Here is a 22,475-nt window from a genome sequence, read left to right on the forward strand (position 1 = left end):
ACATGAACACTTCTCATAAATAGAAGACTCAAACAATACAAAATATAAAATAATGTAGATTAAAATAGATTAAAGTCCTGCTTCACTTATCTTCCTCATCTTCATCCCCATCCCAGCGATGCATTTGCATCTGTACCTATGTACACAGTGAAACAAAAATTTTATTTATTATCTATTTGGCTGTACCGAGTCTTAGTTGTGGGAACTTCAATCTTCACTGCGGCATGCTGACTCTTAGTTGTGGCATGTGGGATCTAGTTCCCTGACCAGGGATCGCACCTGGGCTTCCTGCAGAGTCTGTGCCACTGGACCTCCAGGGAAGTTCTTATGTACACATTTTTAAACTTTAGAAATGAGGTTGTACCTCTTGCTTTTTTTCTTATAGCAAAAGTCTCTCTGTAAGATAGGTGTGGCAGAATTTTTCCAAAAATATCTACAACAATCTCTCCCAATTCACATATTCTTTAGAACTGGTAACTGCTTCAAATAAAAGACATAGCAGCAGTCATGCCAGGTCATAAAAGCCCATGAGACTTCTTTCTTGTTTTCGTTGAACACCTGCTCTCAGCAGCTCTCTCTCAGGGGACTACTTTTTGGAATCCAGCCAATAATATGGTGAATCTCCCATATACCTGTGCTGTCTCTACTCTTATTTGTGCTGTGATCATCACAAATTATATCATTTGACATCATGAGTTCAACAGTTTTATTATTGTTTATGTACTGGTATTATAATCAGATGGAGAAAAAAGAATTACAGACAAAAAAGACATTTATACTTTTACATTTACCAATACTCTTTATTTATGTGGGTTTGAGTTACTGTCTAGTGTCCTTTCATTTCAGCCTGAAGGACTGTTCAGTACTTCTTGTAGGGCAGGTCTTCTATAACAGATTTTCTGTGAATTTCTCAATTTTCCCTTCATTTTTGAAGGATAGATTTGCTGCCTACAGAATTCTTGATTGACATGCTTTTTTTATTTTTTAAGCACCTTGAATATGTCATCTCATTGCTTTCAGGCCTCTGCGGTGTCTCATGCATTCAGATGCAACCATTCCAAGCCACGTCCTTGTAGTAATCATTATGCAATAATGGCCAGTGCAGCAGGCACCTGGCCTCTCAAACACTTCACTTTTGAGGTACTTCATCAATAATTTCATTAGCTGTGATGCTATTTCATGCCATGGATTCCTAGAATTCTGTTTCTGCCAAAAAAGCTCCACAGCATATTCAAGTACAAACCAGATCCCAAATACCCTCTTTCACAGTTTGTTTTCAAGGACCACTCTTGGTGCCAATTCTTTCCAGCCAGGAGACCAGTTTTAACAGAGATTTAAAATAAAGTATTTTAAAGTAAGAACTAGGAAATTGAAAAGGCTGCTGCTGCTAAGTCGCTTCAGTTGTATCCAACTCTGTGAGACCCCATAGACAGCAACCCACCAGGCTCCCCTGTCCCTGGGATTCTCCAGGCAAGAACACTGGAGTGGGTCGCCATTTCCTTCTCCAATGCATGAAAGTGAAAAGTGAAAGTGAAGTCGCTCAGTCGTGTCCGACTCTTCGTGACCCCATGGACTGCAGCCTACCAGGCTCCTCTGCCAATGGGATTTTCCAGGCAAGAGTACTGGAGTGGGGTGCCATTGCTTTCTCCAGAAGTAGTAATTGCAAGAAGCAGCAATCCTGTCTGTGGCTGAAGGTAAAAAGGCAAGATGTTAGGATTATTAAAATTTAAAGGTTTAGAAGAGAACCCAAAGAGCGAGGATTCACTTTGGGGAGGGGCACTTACTTGGCTGGTACTACAGCCTTCAACTCAGAGAATGAACCCCATGGAGCTGAGGCAGATTTTCGAGAGAAAAATGCCAGCTGGCTGGTACTGGTATTTCTGAGAGTGACCGTAGTAAGTCAGTGTGGAAAACTGCAGAATGGAGCCAAGTGCCTACTCCAGGGTGAAGAGCCATTGCTGAAGTGACACTGACAGGAACAGGAAGGAAACAGGAAGCAGCAAGTCAGTCTCCACAGACCCTCTATAGGCAGAGCCTAACTAGTAGCTCAAGTGTCCGCCTGCAAGGCAGGAGACCCAAGTTCGATCCCTGGGTCAGGAAGATCCCCTGGAGAAGGAAATGGCAACCCACTCCATTGTCCTTGCCTGGAGAATCCCATGGACCAAGGAGCCTGGTGGGCTACAGTCCATGGGGTCACAAAGAATCGAACACAACTGAGCGACTAACACACACACACACACCTGAGAACCAGATGGCATACAAAAAATGCAGTGTGCAGAGTTCCAGCCCTAACATCATGTAGGATGAAAGGGTATGTTGAAGCTAAGAGACAGCAGCTTCATAATTGGCACATTACCTCCTGATTTTTTTCCCCTATGAAGATGGATCAATTTGGATTTTCTCCTTGAGCCTATTATGGCTATTTTGTTTGCTGTTTCACTTTATATTTCTAAAGAACCATTCAGGATTACCTTCATCTGCATGGAATAGGAAACCTGAAATAAAAATGATCTAAAGATTATCTGAAAGTAGTCCAGATGTAGGTTGTTCAGGGATATAACGCTGTTATGAACTCGAGATTTTCCCATTTTGTTGCTCTGCAATTCTCCACAAATAGTTTCTCATCTTTATGGTCCAAGAATCCTGTTTGAACTCCAGTCATCATGCCCATTTCCCAGCTAGCAGGAAGGAAAAAGGGAAGGGAAAAGACATGGCCACTTCCTCTAGGGGCATCGTCTTAGCTGAATTATATGGTCACTCTTACTTACAAGGGAGGCTGGCAGATGTTCTATGAGCAGACATGTGTCCAGCTAAATGTTGAGGAGTCTTAAGAACAAATCAGAAGAATCAATATTGGGGACTACTGTAGCTCTGCTACACAGGGGTATTGTGCTAGGGATCTGCCCACTTTTTTTGGAGGGGGGAGTTCAGAATTTTAATATGGTGCTCTTACCCTCTATGCCGTCAACTAGTCCATAGCCCCCCGTCATTTCTCCCCAATTTATACAGATGGTATACCCATTTTCTGCTGAGTTGTGTAAGGGCAGTCAGTGGTGGCATAAATTGAGAAAGGATAGAGAAGGTGCTCTTACAGAGCCCAATAAATTCATCTATTTTCAGCTTTATTCCTTACCAGCATCCTTAAAATGAGCAGTCCCAACTTCTGAGACTTTCCTGGACCCTGGGGTCAATTTATTTCTCCTTGTTAGGTCTCTACTGTGCCACAAGGTTAGAACAGAGAATGCTAAAACCAAGTCAGTTGGTCATCTGCTTTCCTTCTTCCAACAACTGAATATTTTTCATCTGCCATTAATTCTTCTCCTTGTGACTTTTAAAAAATAATATTAAAAAAATATTCATTTTTGGCTGTCCTGAGTCTTTGTTGCTGCACGTGGGCTTTCTCCACTTGTGCCAAGTTGGGGCTACTCTCCAGTTGTGGTGCACAGGTTTCTCATTGCAGTGGCTTCTTCTGTTGTGGACATGGGCACACGATAGTGTTGCTACAGCAGGCAATGTGATGATGGTTGTTGAAACTTCCATTACCTTCTACCAATTCAAATCTAACAAGAGACCTCAATTCAGAGCTCTTAGTTCCCCATGAACATATCCTTCCTTGCCAGACAAAAATAATAGCCACTATTCATGTGATTATGTGACAAGTACTACATCAAGCACCTCAATTTTATTTAAATAGATCATTTCATTGTCAACTTCTCAACCACTTCATGCAATCGGCATCATTATCACAGTTCCTTCTTTTACAGATGCAGAAAAGAAGGCTCAGAGATTGGATTATTTGCCCAATCATACAGCTCATAGACAAGCGTGACATCTTCATCCAAGATTGTGTTTCAGGAAGGCATGCAGTTTTGATGCAGAGGGCTTACAAACGATATTTTTTTCTGGTGTGATTTGTTTCTTGTGGCATTTGAGTGGTAGATTATAGAAAGCCCTTGAAAGTGAACTCTCCCAACTTGCTAGTACCTCTAATGTCTTTGTTTTGCACTCACCTCACTCTTGATTCGGAGAAGGCAATGACACCCCACTCCAGTACTCTTGCCTGGAAAATCCCATGGACGCAGGAGCCTGGTAGGCTGCAGCCCATGGGGTCGAGAAGAGTCGGACATGGCTGAGCGACTTCACTTTCACTTTCATGCATTGGAGAAGTAAATGGCAACCCACTCCAGTGTTCTTGCCTGGAGAATCCCAGGGGGAGCCTGGTGGGCTGCCGTCTATGGGGTCGCACAGAGTGGGACACGACTGAAGCGACTTAGCAGCAGCAGCACTCTTGATTACCTACTCTGTTCCACAGGCGTGAATTTTGGCACCCAGTCCTGCTCACCTCCATAACCTTAAACTCAGCAAAGCATCTCTGTTGACTGACAGACTCTAATCCTGGTCCCATCAGTCACAGCAACCCTAACTACTGAAGAAAAACCTTGTGTTAATCTTGTCAAATTCATGTAATAGTCAATTCTACATGTAAACTTCCCCAGAAGTTCATTTTTTTATACACTCCAGCATTCTAATCCAGGAAACACCAGACCTATTCCTTCACATATTCAACTAAAATTTAATGCTTACTACCAGACAAATACTATCGAATAGAGTATGTAGTGGTGAATGAGGGGAAGGCAGATTAAATTAAAGGACTATACAGCACCCTCCGGGCAAAGGCAAAATTCTTAAAACTACACTTGCATTTAAACACTACCCTAGGTGTTGAGATGCTGCTGCTGCTAAGTCACTTCAGTCGTGTCTGACTCTGTGCGACCCCATCGATCAGGCTCTGCCGTCCCTGGGATTCTCCTGGCAAGAACACTGGAGTGGGTTGCCATTTCCTTCTCCAACACATGAAAGTGAAAAGTCAAAGTGAAGTTGCTCAGTCGTGTCTGACTCTTCGCAACCCCATGAACTGCAGCCCACCAGGCTCCTCCATCCATTGGATTTTCCAGGCAAGAGTACTGGAGTGGGGTGCCATTGCCTTCTCCGTAAGAGATGCTGATGGCTTCAATTCAGGTAATGGCTTTGGAGAGAAGTGATTTTGTAATTGGAATGGGCAGTATTTGATCTGTTAGATGTGAGAAGGAAAGAGAAGGGACCTGAAGCTTTCTGGAGAGGGTAGATGGCATTTTTTGAATGTGCACAGGTTTGGATGGGAGTTTGAAGTATAGGTGAGTCAAACGAAAGCAAACATTACCTGGAGAGAACTGTCTTCTGAGGGCACAGGCCTTTTTGGTGGTATTTTAAACACGAAAGCAAAACAGGACCAGGAAAAGGACCGAGCTTTCAACAACTCCAGCACTCAAAGGTTATTGACAACAACCAGTGCAAGTCATTGCTCTTCTTTTTACATTAGTAAGGAGTTCATGAAATTTTATTCAACTTCAAGGGTACAGGCAAGAAGCAAATTTCACAGTTAAACACAGAAATAATGCAGCAATGTAATTACTGGCTTGAACGGCTGTACTTGAGGTTGTTCAGAGTGTCAAGAACTATCTGGATTATCATCTATCCCATTTTCTCCATTCTTCAGCTATTTGCCATGCCAGGATCCATTAGTCCTAACTAGAACGGAAATAAAGTGTACTTACAGAGATAATATTTTATTCTTAAGATGCCAGAGAATGTAGAACACCTTTCTGAATAAAGTATTCTTCAGTCTGTATTTCCCCAATGTTTACCTCTAAGTCAACTTGAAGCACAGCCTTCAGTTCAGCTTTAAAAAAAATGGTTTAAACTATTTTCATCCTAAGATATCTTAAAATGGTTATTACACTGACTGGAAATTCCCTGAAACAACTCAATTATATTTGATAACTTTGTAGCACCCCAAATTCATTATACATATTGAATGCATAGTTCGCAGACCTACACTAATACAACTATAAACATTCTAACTGTATCACAGTTTAATGAGATATTGGTCCCTCTCGATAAAGTCTACAAAGCAAAGGACTAAATAGATTTGTTGCCACTGTCTCCTCTAGGGCACTAGAGTAGGCACAAGCAGTTGAAGCCTTTACTTGAAGGTTAACTGAGTTAATAACTTGACAGAAATTGACTGTATTCGTAAAATATTCTCACCTTTTTTTCAATTCATTAAGAGGTGAAATTATAATCTTGGAATAAAGATAAAAGGATTATAAGTGCATTGGAAAATTAAAACAACTGGATTTGGTATGGTGGCTAATAGCCATAGTTATATAGAAAGAAAAAAAAGTAGAGAGGGAAGGGGAGTTTGGACATCTTTCTGACCCAAACCAAATTTCATACAATTATGCAAGATTGTGTTTTAAGTACAAATCCACTGCAAGTCAAGTTTTTTAGACAGAGGCCAATTATAAATTCATTATTTTGAAGTCAAAAGTACTTATTTTCTAGATTCTGCTTATATAAAGCCATCTAAAAACATATTTCTTAATAATTATATGTGAAACCATTAGGCCTCAGTAGGCTGGTGAATAGACATACTCTTTATCAATACTAGAGCACTAATATTTTATATGAAAGATCACAGCAAGGCAGTTTACTAGAATTGTCACAGAAATGCAATAGCCTATTTAACATGGCACCTGTAAATAGCATTGGAGGAAATTTTTACAAAGGTAATTCAGTAGTCTAGGTATTAATAAAGTACACTAAAACTTTGGCATCTATGTTACATTTTCAACCAGCCAATAATAGTTCTATCAGTTCCTGCAAGCAGCTTACTTGGATATGACTGTAGACTCACTGGTAAAATTTCAATGCCATTTATCAATGTGTTATAACCTACTTTAATTAGATCATTCACCTAGGATTTTAACTGTTTTTTATAGATGAGAAGGAACCTGAACGATTCTAATTATGAATACATTTCTAAATCAAGCAAGAATCTATCAAGACGTCTAAAGCCAATGGGCAATGATTTGTCTCATGCCTGTGGCAGGAAGGATGTAAAGCACAGCTGTTAAATGATGGTGACTGGCAGTAAACAAAGGTCTGCTATTTTCTATTGACTGGCAGAAAACAATACTGCTTCAGGATTTGGACACACATAAAGATATGTCTGCCAATGCAAACGTCTGCCACTAGGTGGTCCTCCCCTTAAAAAAATACATTAGAGTATGATTTCTCAAATGGGGGGGTGGTGTCACCCCCAAATAGGGCCCCCAAACCCCTCTTACTCTTTTCATGTAAAAAGCAAATACAATACTCATACAGCATATCTGTGATACTAAAATTCATTGGGGGAATTCCCTGGTGGTCCAGTGGTTAGGACTCCATGTTTTCAATGCTGAGGGCACAGGTTCAAACCCTGGTTGGGGAACTGAGATCCTGCAAGCCAAGTAGTGTGGCCAAAAAAAAATTCATTGGTGCACTGTTCAAGTTTAAAACGCTTTAGGGATAGGGTTGATGAGAAAAAAACCCTTAAAAACATTGAATTGGAAATAAATCTCACCCCACCATCACTATGCTGCATTAAAATAGCCTGTGGCATTTGCAATTTTCTTAAGAATATAATAAATGTCTCTAGAGCAATACTCCCAGAATAATTAAGAAATTTAATCAGCTCTAAGCACACATTTAATTATGGTATCTAAGAGGAGACTTATCCTTAGAAACTGACACCAAGTTAGGAAAATCAATGAACATTTATCGAATCATGATTACAAGTACAATCTTAACATCTATATTTACATATCTGAGGTTGGCACTGGCAGCTGAGACTCAAAATTGCCACTTAAAATTCAGAATGAAAATCTGCTAAGTCTTTTTAGAAAGCATTCCCTTTCTTTGTACTGTCATAGGTGACATCCACTTACTGTTAACATTGCAGTAAGTAAACACTACTTTGTCATTATGAAGGAAAAAACTGATCAAAGATCATAATGTAGTTTTCTGGAAAACTACACACACTTTCACTATACACAGTATATAATAAACAAGGTACACTCTGTACTGCAGTAACATGCAATGGTTTGGTTGTAGAAATGTTAATGTAATTTCTGCTACATCAGAATTCTGTGAAGTTGGGAGTCATAAGGATGAAAAGAGCAATTATTTAATGGTTACACAGTAAATACATCTGACGCAGTTACCACTAGGTATCAGCATGGAATTTACAAACAAAAATTAAAAAAAAAAAAAAAGAAGACTGACCTATATAAACCTAAGTGTAAGGATGGACTTTATTTTTAAAAAAAGTCTTTTGAGGACTACAAATTACAAAGTAAAAGCAGATCACTATGTAGAAACCTAGTGAATACATTTTGCCTGTGCATGAAAGCTTTATCAAAAGTCATTCATTTAACAATTTCACCCCCTTCACAACGGTATCAATTATAATGCTCTTCTTCATAAGGTTATACCTTTATTTCAAACTATATTACATGTTATTCCCTTAAGATAAACTTCTAAACACAAATTCTTGGCTCATAAGAATGGCACCTTTGAAAAAGGCAATTCCCACTCAAGTCTCTCGTGGCATTATTCCAAGCTTGTTTCTTTCACCAGTCAAAAAACTTTCAAAGTGTTCACTTTCAACATGAAATCTTTCCAGCGAAAAGCGTGGCCACACTTTGTTTTCTAATGACTACATATAAAGACAGGTAGCAGGAAGAAAAGATGGAAATTAAAAAGGCAGCCATTAAAATAAATGGATCAACTGTATAGAAGAGATTTTGGCTCATGGCAATTTAAGAAACTGGCAACTAGGTTAAGTTAACAGCCAGATAGCTGAGTCATAAATGAACCTGTGAAGAGAATGAAGCTGGTCCACTATGACCAAGTAGCAATACATCATCACCGCACTTCTCTCTCTACAACAAATACGCTAAGCCAACAGGCAATACAGAGTTATATTTGGAGTCCCAATTAGAACATGCTGATCATTTTTCTTTCAACAATTTTCTGGGTTTAGTACAGTCATTTGCTTTACTCACACTATTTTTGGTCCTCTCTCACGAATCTAAGTGCAGGATAAGTGTAAAATACTTTAAATGGCAAGGCTTTTTCCAAGGTATGTTTGAAAATGGCTTTGTGAAAAGAATATTCATTTGTTTTGTGTGGAAAGAAACAAACTGAATGCAGAAGTTTCTCAATGGGAAAAAGCTTAATTTTTTTTTTTCCCATTACCTTTGCCACATACAATTTCCCAAATACCCCACTTTCAAGTTTGTTCTCCATGGCTTCATTTTAGGGAATGAAAATCAGAGAGCAGACAATTGAGCTCAAGTACATCTGGGGCTAAAAATGCCAAGAAAATGTTAACATGGAATCAATGGTCCAAATACTCAAGATTCATGTTAATGAATTCAATTACTGTATATGATAGTTTTCATTGATGAGCAGGGCTTTGGGCATATCAAATCATCACACAAATCACTGCCTTCTGAGACACTGGATACTTTTACAGTTTAATTTGCAAACAGAATTTTTATAACAAATTATTTTTAACCAAATCATATCTTGAAAACTGTTTATATAGAAAACCCAGGGAATAAAGTGAACTGTTCATTGTGGAAGGCCTTAAATTACATTATTACAGTAGAAAATACAGGAGGTAGAAGATAACTGAAAAGACTAATGCAACATCAGATTCAAATCTATAGCTCCTGTAGCTACTTAAAACATGGTTTTAGAAACTAAATCCAACATTTCCAGTAACCATAGAAACAGTTAAAATAAAATTTGCCATGAAAGCCCTTATATCATGCTTGATATAGGGAGGTAGGAAGATGTAAGAACCAGGACACATGAGACATGACATTTTATCTACAACTCCTGTTTGCTTTACTGAGGATGTAGTTTCAAAATTCAGTCACCTTCTTCAGCTTCAGACTCAGATTCTAGAAAAGGGGAAAAGTGCAATCAAGCATTACATAATATCAGAAAATAAAAGTTCCATTTATAACTTTACTTAAAATTTTTTATTAATAATGATCTACTCATATGAGGAGGATATCAAAAAGTATGCATCTGTAAATCTCAAAATTCATAAATATTTGGACTTCCCTGGTGGCTCAGATGATAAATCTGCAATGCAGGAGACCCAGGTTCAGTCCTGGGGTTGGGAAGATCCCCGGGAGGGCATGGCAACCCAACTCCAGTATTCTTAGCTGGAGAATTCCATGCACAGAGGAGTCTGGGAAGCTACAGCCCAGGGGGTTCCAGAGTCAGACATGAGTGATTGACTAATACACACATTCTCAAAATTTTCCATTTTCCTAAGAACTTTAGTATTATGGCCAAGTCATCAAAATACCTGAAACCTAGTTTTTCTCCCCTGCCTTAAAGTAAATGAGTTTTTGGAGGTGTGTCATGAATGAACAAAAATCTGTACTTTAGGTACAAAATGGTATCTGAATGAAGGATGACATGTATGGACATATTCTTGTCCACATTAAAGTAAGTTCTCAGGCTTTACCAAACAGACTGCACAAATGAAAAGACTTACCCTCTTCAGCATTTTTGAGCCACTCTACGAACTTTTTCATTTGCTCAAGGAAGACACTCTTCCCCTTGGCAACGTGTGCATCTTTATACCATTTCAGAATGGGTTCTTCACTCAGGACTTCAGCTGCAAAGAAGAGAGCACCCTTTACACCTGCGGAGTATGCATACAGCACCTCCGTAACTGAGGCGGAGTCAGAAACTCCCTAAGGTGCACGTGCCTTCAGAGCACTTCGTTTTTACTGAAATGTGGAGTAAAATCAATTATTTTTGTTGCTTACAACATAAATCTGTGTTCAACACTCAGCTAGTTTCTTCAACAAATTAATTTTTTAAAGAAAAGTAGAAAAGATGAAATGAGAACCATATACTAAGAAACTTGATCAACTTGTAGAGTGATTCTCTCAACTGAAGGCAACCTGATCGCCTAGGGACATCAGACAATGCTTACAGACGTTGCTGGTTGTTGCACTGGGGAGATGTGCTCCTGGGACCTGTTGGCTGATGCCAGGGATGCTGTTAAACACTCTATAATGCACGGGACAGTCATCTACAAAACAGCTTTCTGGCCCAAAACAGTAGTGTCAAGGCTGAGAAATGATTAGGGATATTTGATAGATAATTAAAAAGATTACTTTACATGTGGTACTGTGATTTTACTTAAAAGTCCACTGTTTTATTGATAAAATTAAAAGTTATTTATTAACTTTTCCAGTTAAATGAGGATTTAAAAGACTTACTTCTAAACAATCTGGAGGAAGTAAGTGGAGGTATAGATACTTTAAGGAAATCTAACCACAAGTTGATAATCACCAAAGCACAGGGTGCTTTAAAAAAAAAAAAAAAATGCAGATAGGCCTCTAGGTTTAAAATATGGGAACCAAGAAAATCTTTTGTCTGGGGAAGACGGCTGCAGCAGGTGAAGTCTGAGGCTCATCAAGAAGGCTTTAGAGATGTTTTAGTAATAATGCACTAAAAATGTATCCAATTATATCAGACAACTCAGCCCTATGATTAGAGTGAAATACTTTAGGGTGCTGATGTTCAGAGAACTACTCATTAGAATTATTTCGAGTTTTCTAGGTTTTGCAATAAATGTATTAACAAAATTCAAAATTTAAATTACCTTTATAAAAAAGCACCACTATTTTCTGGAAGGCTTTCATGAAATGAATGTTGTCATAGCAGTACTCCTGAATCTTCAGTAACAGAGTCAGCTCAGACTGACCTTGAGTTGTAAAGGCAGCAAGTAGAGGGCTGTATTGCTTTTAAAGGGAAAGGAGAAAAGATTTAGTCATTCAGTACAATGAATTTGTACTGAATGTACTGAATTTGTACATTCAGTACAAACTCCTAAAAGACAGACTCATCTTTTACAATCATTATATATTCTATTTAGTGGAAGTTTTTTTTTTTTAAAAAGGCAGAAAAATCTCTTAAGCATTAAAACAAAGAGGCAATACTAAACCAAGGATTCCAGATAACTGCGACTACAATCTTAATATTTTAAAGGGAAAAAAGAGAATCCTATTTTTCAATATTCTTTCAAAAGCAAACACCAAATTACAAGTTTAAGCTACTTTTAAACATGTATTTGTTTTCATCCTGTGAGCAACAGAAAGCCCAAGTTAAGACTTTTTAAAAGGTTATCACCAATATTTAACATGTTATTTGTCTACTTACTGGTGCTTTACCCCCAGAAACCATAGGATATGATAAATCCTTCTGGAAAAGTACACTGACGGTGCACTTATCCCCACTTACAAAAGTAATGTTTTACCAGGCACAATTCTAATACCTTCAAGTGCTTGATGGCTTGCTCTGCTACAAGCTCCTCTTTTTTGTTCCATTCCACAGTGCTCATTACGCTGGACCATACTATTCCAATGACAACGGGTTCTGGGATGTTGTTTTTTTTCATTTCTTCCTTGACATACAAAATTATCTGCAAAAGAATCCAAATTTCGTACAGAAATAAGTATGATATTTAGTACAGAACTAAGTTTGATACTATACATATCAAACTTACAAAAAAGCATGAAGACATTTCCATGCAACTAGCAATGACCGGGAGACCACATACAACCACACAACTTTTAAAACCAGAAGGTATACACTTCTACTTCTAAACCTTATGTTACACATAGGCAAACTACCTAAGAAAAGCCCATGATGAAAACAGAAAGGTCTGTCTAATGGCCTGCACCCTACAAAATCCCCAACTATTTGGATTTTGGGGCACATGTAAGGCACCAAATATGAAAAAGACTGAGGCAAAGCCCCAGCATAACATTCTACAGCTATTATTAAAACTCATTCTGGTGAAATACTTACATCCTTAAATGGATCACCACGGGACATCTGTTCTTGAAGTTCTTTCTGGAGTTCCTTACGAGCTCCTATGGTTTGCTGATTCCGAACATATTCTGAAAGCTCTTTCAAGCCTGCCTCAGTAAAATACTTTGTGAAGTGTTCAACGCTTTGTTTATTGGCAGGAAAAAGTTCCTGAAATGAGAATTTAATCTGGTTAAATGGTCTTCAAATCATTAAAAAAACAAAACACTTTCCCTCTTCTCACAGATTAAAAATGGGAGAGCTGCCGGCACATTTTCTTTAAGTGTTGTCAAGAAAGTGAAGAATGAAAAGTCACAAACCATCAGTCTGTTATCCATGCTCACTTTCCGAAGACTTGCAGCTACTGCATTGATATCTTTTTCATTTATCCATGATTTAAAGAGCTTTACAGCAAAAGCTGCTGAAACCCCTGTAGAAAAACAGAGCTTATTTAACAGAAGTACTTTCTTGGATTTCAATGACTTTGTCTCCCCATGTCCTCTCTCTGAAGGTCCAGCACACAGGATTATTCACTTTATCCCCAAACTTCCCTCTGCCACTGTTTACCAACCCATTTCAATTTCTCTATTCTACCACTTGTTAATTGTGTACTGTTAGTCAAGTTAGATTTTTCTGATGTGTGATGTTAAATACTCAGTAATCAAAGTAAAAAAAAAAGTTAGCTTTTCAGTTACTGTACAGAACAATTTAACTATGGATATCATAAAGGGAACTTGTTTTTCTTTTCAGCTTGCCATTTCCCCCATTTCCTCTATTCAAAATGTTCCCAAGTTTCCCAATTGGAATTAATCTCTCTGGGTTTCCACAACATTTCTATTTTTACTTTACAATCAATCACATTTTGTCTAGACCCTGGATATTTGGTGTGTGTCTAAATGCTAAAGTTATACATTAAATGACTGAATTAAAATGAACCAATTAAATTCAAGGATACTAGTTAAAAAAACTATCACTATCACACAAGTCAAATCTACACAAACTATATCCTAACTTTTATATCAGTTCATCTTTTATGCTCTTATCTATACCACTCTCAGCCAACTAGAGATTATCCATTTATGAAAGGTTGATTACCTTCTTTAACCAAATTCTCATTGTAAAGGCTATTAAGAATGGATGCATTAAGTGTTCCATTAGCCAGAAGAACACCAGTCAACATGGCCAGCTTGTTCCTTTCCGACTCTGAAAAACCCTTTAAGAACAGCAGCAGCTATAAAGGTAAATAATAAAGGGTTAAAAGAGCAACTGTATTATATAAAAAGGAGCAGTAAAGCATATTATATTGGTTAAAACTATGGGCTCTGAGGTCTAATCACTCAAGTTTGTATCTGTTATAATACTCACTAGCTGAATAATCTCAGGCAAGACACTTAACCTCTGGCGCAGTTTCCTCTCGTCCACATGTAAATGTGTAAAATAAAACTTGCTTCACAGGGCTTTTGAGAGTATTGAATGAGTTAATATTAACTTTACCAAATTTTCTGTGCATGGATATGTACACTATCTGACTCTGACAGCAAGCATGGTAAATTTCTCTGTCAAGGTATTTAGCTCTGATCTGTTACTCTGACTTTTGAACAAACTCCACTTGGATTTTTACCACTTTGCCACTTGTTTGAACACAGAACTAAGAAACAGGGTACAGCAAATTAAACTACATGATATACTCCAAACCTCATTTCAAAGACAGCCCACCTAAATATCTAAAATTATCTCAAAACCATGGCAGAATTAGGATATAACATCACCTTCTTTGGCCCCTACCTTTTGTTTTCCACAAAGGATATTGCTGCACATACCTTTTTAACTTCATCTTCAAAACCTTTCTCCAGGTATTTGTAGCGCCTGATTAACTTGTTAAAAACCTGTAAGAATTAATAAAGGAACTGAATAACTTCGTATGTAAAAATGTCAGATACCCAAAAGATCTAAATCAGGGAAACTAAGACTTCTCCACAGTATCTCTCGAACAGCAAAGAAATGAACCTTTCATTAGATGTTTAATCAGCTTAGGAAGTCTTGTCCTTTCCGAAATCCTACAATATACCAATAATGTTAACACTTTAATTACCAGCCCCAATAGGCTTTTATTGCCAAAGTATCAAAGCACAAATTAATTACTGCTCAAATACAAGTCATTTACCTATCTGTAGGATATTAACAGAAGATCATAAAATATAGTTCTATTTTCTGAATGACAAAGACAACAACCCCAGGTTAGATGCACTTGTGTGAACTTTCAGATGAGATTTTTTTCCCTTAAAAAATGGATTAATTCTAGAAAAACAAACAAGAAAAGGAAAAGTAATTCAATTTTTTTCTTCAATGCATTTTAAAGTTTCCAAATCATACTGTACACCAAGAACACCTCTAAACTTTCAGCTCAAATTCCTTCAACTTTCTGCCACCAACCTCTTAAAAGCAGACTATTCCTTACACATTAGCCAGATGGATAACAACTAACTGCATTATGTCTTCTTACCTGAGCAAATGCTTGCATGGTCTCTAGGTCTTCTTGTGCTGCAAACACACAGACATCTGTACGCATCATGTCATCTGCCAGTGTACCACCTGGGGCTAAAGTATAGTTTACAAAAAAACCGTAATGTCATTCATTTAAAATTAATAATTATTTCAACCTTTCTTTCTGATTTCACAGTTCCAACACTGAGCAACTGTTTGACTACATGCAAGCTATAGAAGCCTCTCTAAGCTTCCATTCTGCATGTACACAAGTAAGAGTTCTCATTCCAGCAGCCTGGTGTGAGGTTCAATACAATGTTACTGTGAAAACATTCTGGAATACTTTAGGGAGCCATGGAAATGAAATGACCAGCATCAATTGAAGATATATAACTAAGTAGCACATTCTGTTAAGATATCCTGAGCTGCTGAGAGTGAAGTCAGGAGTAAATTAGTAGGGCTATGAGTAGAAATATAACGTGAGCCACATAATGTAATTCTAAATCTCCTAGCAGCCACATTAAAAATAAGAAGTGAAATTAATTTTGATAATACTTTAACCCAACACATCAAAAATATTACCATTTTAGTATTCAAAGTATTATTAAGATGTCTTATTCTATTTAACACGGTCTTCAAAATCCAGTGTGTATTTGAACCTCTCAATTTGTACTCAGCACATTCTAAGTGATTGATAATTAGCTAGTGGCTAATACATAGAAGAGTGCAGAATCAGGCTTCAGTTACTTGTTGTCCAATTGCTAAGTTGTGTTCAACTCTGCCACCCTATGGACTCAGGTATAGTACTCTCCTGAATTGGCTCCAGGACTCTAGTGGACACCAAAATCTGTCAATTCTCAAGTCCCTTATATAAAAGGGAATGTGTGTGCTTAGTCACTCAGTTGTGTCCAACTCTTTGTGAACCAACTGACTATAACCCACCAGGATCCTTTGTCCCTGGGGATTCTCCAGGCCAGAATATTGGAGTGGGTTGCCATGCCGTCCTCCAGGGGATCTTCCCAACCCAGGGATCAAACCCAGGTCTCCTGCATTGCAGGCAGATTCTTTACTACCTGAGCCACCAGGGAAGCCCACGAATACTGGAGTGGGTAGGATATCCCTTCTCCAGGGGATCTCCCCAACCCAGGAATTGAACCAGGGTTACCAGGGGCATAGTAGTTGTATACAACCTGCATTTATCCTTCTGTATATTTTAACGGTCTCTAGGTTGTATGTAATATCAAACACAATGTAAATGCATGTTGAAAAACAGTTGCTGGATATGGAAAATGCAAGTTTTGCTTTTTGGAACTTTCTGCTCCTCCCCAGAAAATTTTTGATCCACAGTTGGGTTGAATCCATGGATGTGGAACCTTGGATATAGAGGGTTGTCTGTATAAAGTAGTTAGTAAGACAGAACAAGAGATACGGATTTCTTCATTAACTGAGAGTATGCAAACACAAGTTGGAAAAATCACCTATGACAGATGTTTTGGGATGTATGTATCAGACTGAAAAGTCTTCCCCAAATGTTATGATTCTGTTATGGATTTCAAATATAAAGCTATACAGAGCAAGGCAATCTGCAAATTTACTATAATTTGAGAAGGAAAAAAAAAGTGAAAATCCTAAGGGGGTTAAAAAAAGAAAACAAACACAAACAAAGCCATCCTGATTTGATATGTCTGTCAAACAGTTCATATGCTGGGTTTTACATAATCCCCATACAACACCCTTCCCACAAGACCCAGACACTTACCCAGCATTCCGCCAGCCACCAGAATGTCAAAGAGTGTTTCTGCATATCGTCGGTAATCAAGTTTTGCTCCAGAAGCATCAAGAAACTTTGCTACTGCTTCCAAATCAGTACCAGTTTCAGTTAAGCCTTGAATAATGCAGTCTTGAAACTGAGTAGGGTCAAACCTCTCTTTTTCATCTGGAGGGAAAACCCCAAAACATTTAAGTTTTAAAAGGGCAGGAAACCACTGCCTTATGAAGCTGTAACTACTGAGTAAGTTAACCACATTCATTACAATTTCACTTATTTCAATATCTGGAAAAAACAAACGCTATTTAACTGCCTAAGACCTGTAACACAAGCAAACACAACAGGAGACTAAACATATATCCTTTGCAAGTTGCACCTCTGCGAGTGCAAGGCAGGACTGCCTATCACAAGAAGTGTATGGCTTCTCTATTTTTTCACGCAGATCTCCTAAGTGACCTAAATGAGCTGGTGTGTTCCTACTGCTAGGAGACAATTTCTACCTGGAATGTGTGAAATTCAAGATATCTTCTATACTTCAGGTAAACTTTATTCCTGAGTGAAATTTTGTCTAAGTAGGGACACCACTTGATTTTCTTTAAATGACCATAACACTTTCTACTTAAAAAGAAAAAAAAAAAAAATCACTCTAATACTTATTAAGATAATTTTTAGAAAATACATTTTTTGAGTATCCAATACATGACATAGAGCAGTTATGAGTAGGGGCTCTGGATTTAAACTGCCTGATTTAAACTGAGATCAGCACTTAGCTATCTGAAGTTGAGCAACTTAGTGCATTCTTCATGTCTGAATGTTCCTGAGGTAAATGGTGATTAAGAGTAGGATCCATCTCATGAAGTTGTTCTCAGTATTAAATGACATAAATAAAATAGAAAGCACACTGAACAGTGCCTTGGGTATATACCCAGCCTTTACTGTGCTGCCGTCACACACTGCAGGGTAGCCTTTGATCTCCCTATCTAGGTTAGATGATGTCTTAATTTCTACATAGCACTAGGGTGACCAAAGTTTGCCTAGGACTTTTCTTGTTTGCAACACTGAAAGGCCTATGTCCTGGGAACTCTATTCAGTCCCAGGCAAATCAGGATCCAATTATTAAGAATTAAGAGACCATGAGTAATCTCAATCTGCAACTGGGGAAGTGACATATCTTCCTGATACTAACAACAATATTAAAACTACTAGATAATGTATTATACCAGATAACATATACAGGCTTTTCCATGATAGAATTGTTCTGGTTCCCAACTATTCTTCCTCTTGAGAAAATTTACTGGCTTAAAACTTAATGAATCTTCAAAGACTAGAATCAAAACACTCCTTGTTTCCTGCTGTAAGGCGGCAGGCTACAATTAGAAATTATAAAAAGATTCTGTAATATACATCTCAAAGTGTCTGCCACTCAGGGTTGAAAAACATAATTTATAACCAGTAGCCAACCCAATTCTTTATTTCCTAAAAGTTTCCTGTAAGATAAGGTCAATATGTACTTTTGAGCAATAACATTGAAAGGTTTAGGGGTAAAACATTAAAGCTAATACAAAATAGATCTGAGACCACATCTCATTTAACTTTGTATCGTGAGTTGCTACAGTATTCAATATTCGCCAAGTACCTAATAAAATACAAGTAGTTAAGGCAATTCTTGTGCTTTAAAACAAAAACCTAAGTCTGTGAGGAAACAGTTTCAAAAGACAGTGCAGGGTGAACTCTGTTCCATAATTAACTTCCATGGGTTAAAGTCTGATTTTTCTCTCACAAATGTTCACATAGCTTGGATGAAACTAGTAATCACATTAGGAGTTCTCCTTTTATAAACTGACCTTTTCTCTCAAGCAAAATGTTGCTTAAATGAAATTTAGCGAGTGAAAATGAAGCCCTGAAGTCCATACTTTTTTTTCTGTTTAGAGTGACTGTATGTTCACAATAAAGACCATTCACTAGCCTGCTTAGATATATCTAGGTTGATATCACAAATCTTAAAGGCAGTAGAAACAGTAAGGGTATATCTGAAATGGCAGTCAACTATACATTCAAGCTCCTTTCTGGTAGTTTCCCTTTAAGTTTTAATACTAAGCAATAGCCTGCCAGAAGAACCAAGATATAAGTTATTCTGGAGGTCTGAAGAGAAGATATTAAAATATAAATATTTACCTCTTTTTCTGGTTTTAAAACGCTGGCCTGATAGCGTTGGCTTTTGCTGCTTTTGATTATTCATAAAAGACACCCTAAGGGGGGAAAATAAGGCCTTAAAAATATCAGTGCCATAACATCCATTTTAAAAACAAACCATCAAACCTTGGCCTAGTCACGGATAAACTACATAGAACATACACTTTCAGCCTAGCAATAGACCTGGGACGGGCACAAAGAATTACCTTTGCTTGATTAAGTGTAAGTTCAAAACCTGCATTTCTCCCTACAAAAACCTCTTTAAAGATGAAATGTGAAGGCCACTTTTAAATGACTTCACAGCGCCACTGCGACTAGTGGCAAACCACCCATCATAATCAGTCTCCTCCTCGTTCCTGTTTAAATTCGCCTTCATCTTCCACTACTCTGAGCACCACAGACGGCTAACAGAAACGACCACCGTAATCAGCAGGTATCCAAAACATGTTTGTCAACTTAAAGACGCTATCAGAAGGCTAATCCCTTCATCCGAGGGCAGCACTACCCTACCCTCAAGTCATGCCCGGGACCGTAGCGGTCGCTTGCACCACTCCAGCCGGCAAAAAGTGGCTGAGAGCGGGCCTAGCCTCCTCCGCCCCATCCCTTACAAGGCAAGCCTCATGCCCGGGCACGTGTCTCCCCATTCAACCCTTCCCGGGCCTCCAGCCCAGCGACGGATAATCCACCCCCGCCCAAGGACTGCTCCTCGCCCGCAGCCCCTTCTCCACTGACCCCGTGGTCGGCGGTGGCGGCCGCCGCAACGAGCGGACCAAAGGCGCCGAGGCGCTTCGCGCCGGGGGCCCCGCCGCCCCGTACATCCGCCCGCCCTCCAGCGAAAGCAGCGGCGGTGGAGGCGGCCGCAGTGGTGGTGGCGGCCCCTCCGCCCCGCCCGCCGGAACCCCCCACGCGTACATCACCCAACAGAGGCCGCGGCGGCTTTGTTACCCAGGCCGGGCAGGGCTGGACGAGAGCCTTGCCTCGCCCACTGCCTCCGTCCGTGGAGCCGCGGGGCACACGGCGCCCCGCGTTCCGGCCCCGGCAGCCGCCTCTCGATCTCCCCGCTGAAGCAGCGGCTCCGACCCCCGAATCCAACCTCGAGATCTGGTCCGGCTTCATGCGGCGGCCTCCGCCCGGGCCCATCCAAATCCGGCCGCAAAGGACCCACCGGCTCCCTCACCCTCTACCCAGCAACTAGGGGCCGCAATCTCGGCCCGAGATGAGCAAGCCCCGCGTCTCACCGAATTTAAGGCGATGAGAAAAGAGCCAGAAACCCCGGAGGTGGCAGCAACTGCGGCGGTGTCTCCTCTGCTACCGGAACTAACGCGAGGAGGAGGAGGAGGGAAGAGGTGCCACCCCCGCCCCGGCCGGTCTCCTATCGCGAGATTTCTTCCTCCGGTGCCCTCCCCACCCTTCCTCATCCCTCCTGGATCACGGCTCAGCGGCCTGGGGTGGGAAAGGAAGCGAACGTGATTTTCAAAGATTCTTTATTCTTTTATTGGGTTCCCGATTTCCCGGACACTAGTCTAGCCTAGCCCGTCTTTCTTCCACCGCCGTGTCCTCCGGCCTCTTAGTTAGCACCTGGAGGGGGTTGGGAGAACGAATATCCCCCACCACCCCCACCGGTGCCGAGGAAGTTGGATACGTCCGTCCCAAGTCCCTTCCGCACCGACCCTTCCACCCACTCCCCCTCCCACACCCTCCCCCTGCGCCGGAAGTTGAAGCCGGAAGGCTGGGGACGCCCAGGACGTTCGTGGGTGGGAGCGGAGTTTAGCAAGGAGCCCTTTTCTGGCCTCTTCTCCGGCTGAAGTTGGAAAGAGCTTGCACAGGCTAAGTCCGAAGCGGGGCAACATTGCTCCGCGATGGTGGCTGGGTGGGGTCATGTACTACCACTGCTAGGAGCGAGGAAAATCCAGGTAGGGATCAGAAGGAAGTTTGGTCCTCCGACTGCGGCCGCCGTCCTTGCAGTGGTCTCCGTAGTTCCCTCCTGAGTGTGATGATTGTGGGAACTTGGAGATCATCAGATGCGCTGGAGGATTTGTTAAAACGCACTGCTGAGACTCACCTGAATCCCATCGGTGTGGAACCCAAGAATGTGCATTTCTAACAAGTTCCTTTTGATGCTTAATGCTGCCAGTCACGGGACCATAAAGAAAGCTCAGCGCCGAAGAATTGATGCTTTGTCCAGGTTTCTAACATCCACAGTGCTTTTTGCACACTATCGAATTAGAAGATGTATCATCAGAGAGCTGGGGAACAGTAAGATAGTGTGTGCGGAAAGCACTCTGGCAGTTACAAACCTGGACAAGTAGAGATGCAGTGTCTTCAGGATATCGGTTTTATTTTTACTCCGTTTGTACATTAGTTGTTTGCCTCTTCATCTGCTTCCTTAGTCTCCTGCCAGTTCAGTTGCTCAGTCCTGTCCGACTCTGCGACCCCATGGACTGCAGCATAGCATTGCCAGGGCTCCCTGTCCATCACCAGCTCCGCGAGCTTGCTCAAACTCATGTCCATCCAGTCGGTGATGCCATCCAACCATCACATCCTCTGTCGTCCTCTTTCTCAGTATCAGGGTCTTTTCCACTGAGTCAGTTCTTTACATCATGTGGCCAAAGTATTGGAGCTTCAGTATCAGTCAATGAATATTCAGGACTGATTTCCTTTAGGATGCACTGGTTGGATCTCTTTGAAGTCCAAGGGACTCAAGAGTCTTCTGCAACACCACAGTTAAAAAGCATCAGTTCCTCACCGCTGAGCTTTCTTTATGGTCCATCTCTCACATCTGAACATGACTACTGGGAAAACCATAGTTTTGACCAGCCGGACCTTTGTTGGCAAATGTCTTTGTTTTTTAATCTGCTCTCTAGGTTGGTCATAGCTTTTCTTTCAAGGAGCCAAGTGTCTTTTAATTTCATGGCTACAGTCAACCATCTGCAGTGATTTTGGAGCCCAAGAAAATAGTCTATCACTGTTCCATTGTTTCCCATCTATTTGCCATGAAGTGATGATCTTAGTCTTTTGAATGTTCAGTTTTAAGCCAGCTTTTTCACTGTCCTTTCATCAAGAGGCTTTTTAGTTCCTCTTCGAGTTCTGCCGTAAGGGTTGTGTCATCTTCGTATCTGAGGTTATTGAAATTTCTCCGGGCAATCTTGATTCCAGCTTGTGCTTCATCCAGCCTGCATATTGCATGATGTACTCTGCATATAAGTTAAACAAGCAGAGTGACAATATACAGCCTTGATGTACTCCTTTCCCAATTTGG

At 40.1% G+C, this 22,475-nt stretch overlaps 1 protein-coding gene across 2 annotated transcripts; it reads right to left on the bottom strand.

Moving 5' to 3' along the window:
• Positions 1–5,359: 5,359 nt before the first annotated feature.
• BZW1 (basic leucine zipper and W2 domains 1) lies at positions 5,360–20,598 on the bottom strand. 2 transcript variants are annotated; one of them, XM_040228835.1, is made up of 12 exons: positions 20,455–20,598; positions 19,199–19,272; positions 17,015–17,191; positions 15,275–15,369; positions 14,592–14,657; positions 13,867–14,002; positions 13,092–13,201; positions 12,772–12,942; positions 12,236–12,382; positions 11,564–11,702; positions 10,442–10,564; positions 5,360–9,833 (listed from the first exon to the last, which is right to left on the bottom strand). In XM_040228835.1, exons 2-12 carry the CDS (start codon positions 19,260–19,262, stop codon positions 9,802–9,804), a joined length of 1,260 nt encoding a protein of 419 aa, XP_040084769.1. In that variant the 5' UTR covers positions 19,263–19,272; positions 20,455–20,598; the 3' UTR covers positions 5,360–9,801. The 2 variants fall into 2 exon arrangements, with proteins under 2 accessions (XP_040084769.1, XP_040084770.1); XM_040228836.1 differs by lacking the exons at positions 15,275–15,369; positions 19,199–19,272; positions 20,455–20,598 and having other exon boundaries at positions 17,009–17,092.
• Positions 20,599–22,475: the final 1,877 nt, after the last annotated feature.

This window comes from Oryx dammah, unplaced genomic scaffold, assembly GCF_014754425.2.
Source record: "Oryx dammah isolate SB20612 unplaced genomic scaffold, SCBI_Odam_1.1 HiC_scaffold_27, whole genome shotgun sequence".
Taxonomy (NCBI): Eukaryota; Metazoa; Chordata; class Mammalia; order Artiodactyla; family Bovidae; genus Oryx; species Oryx dammah.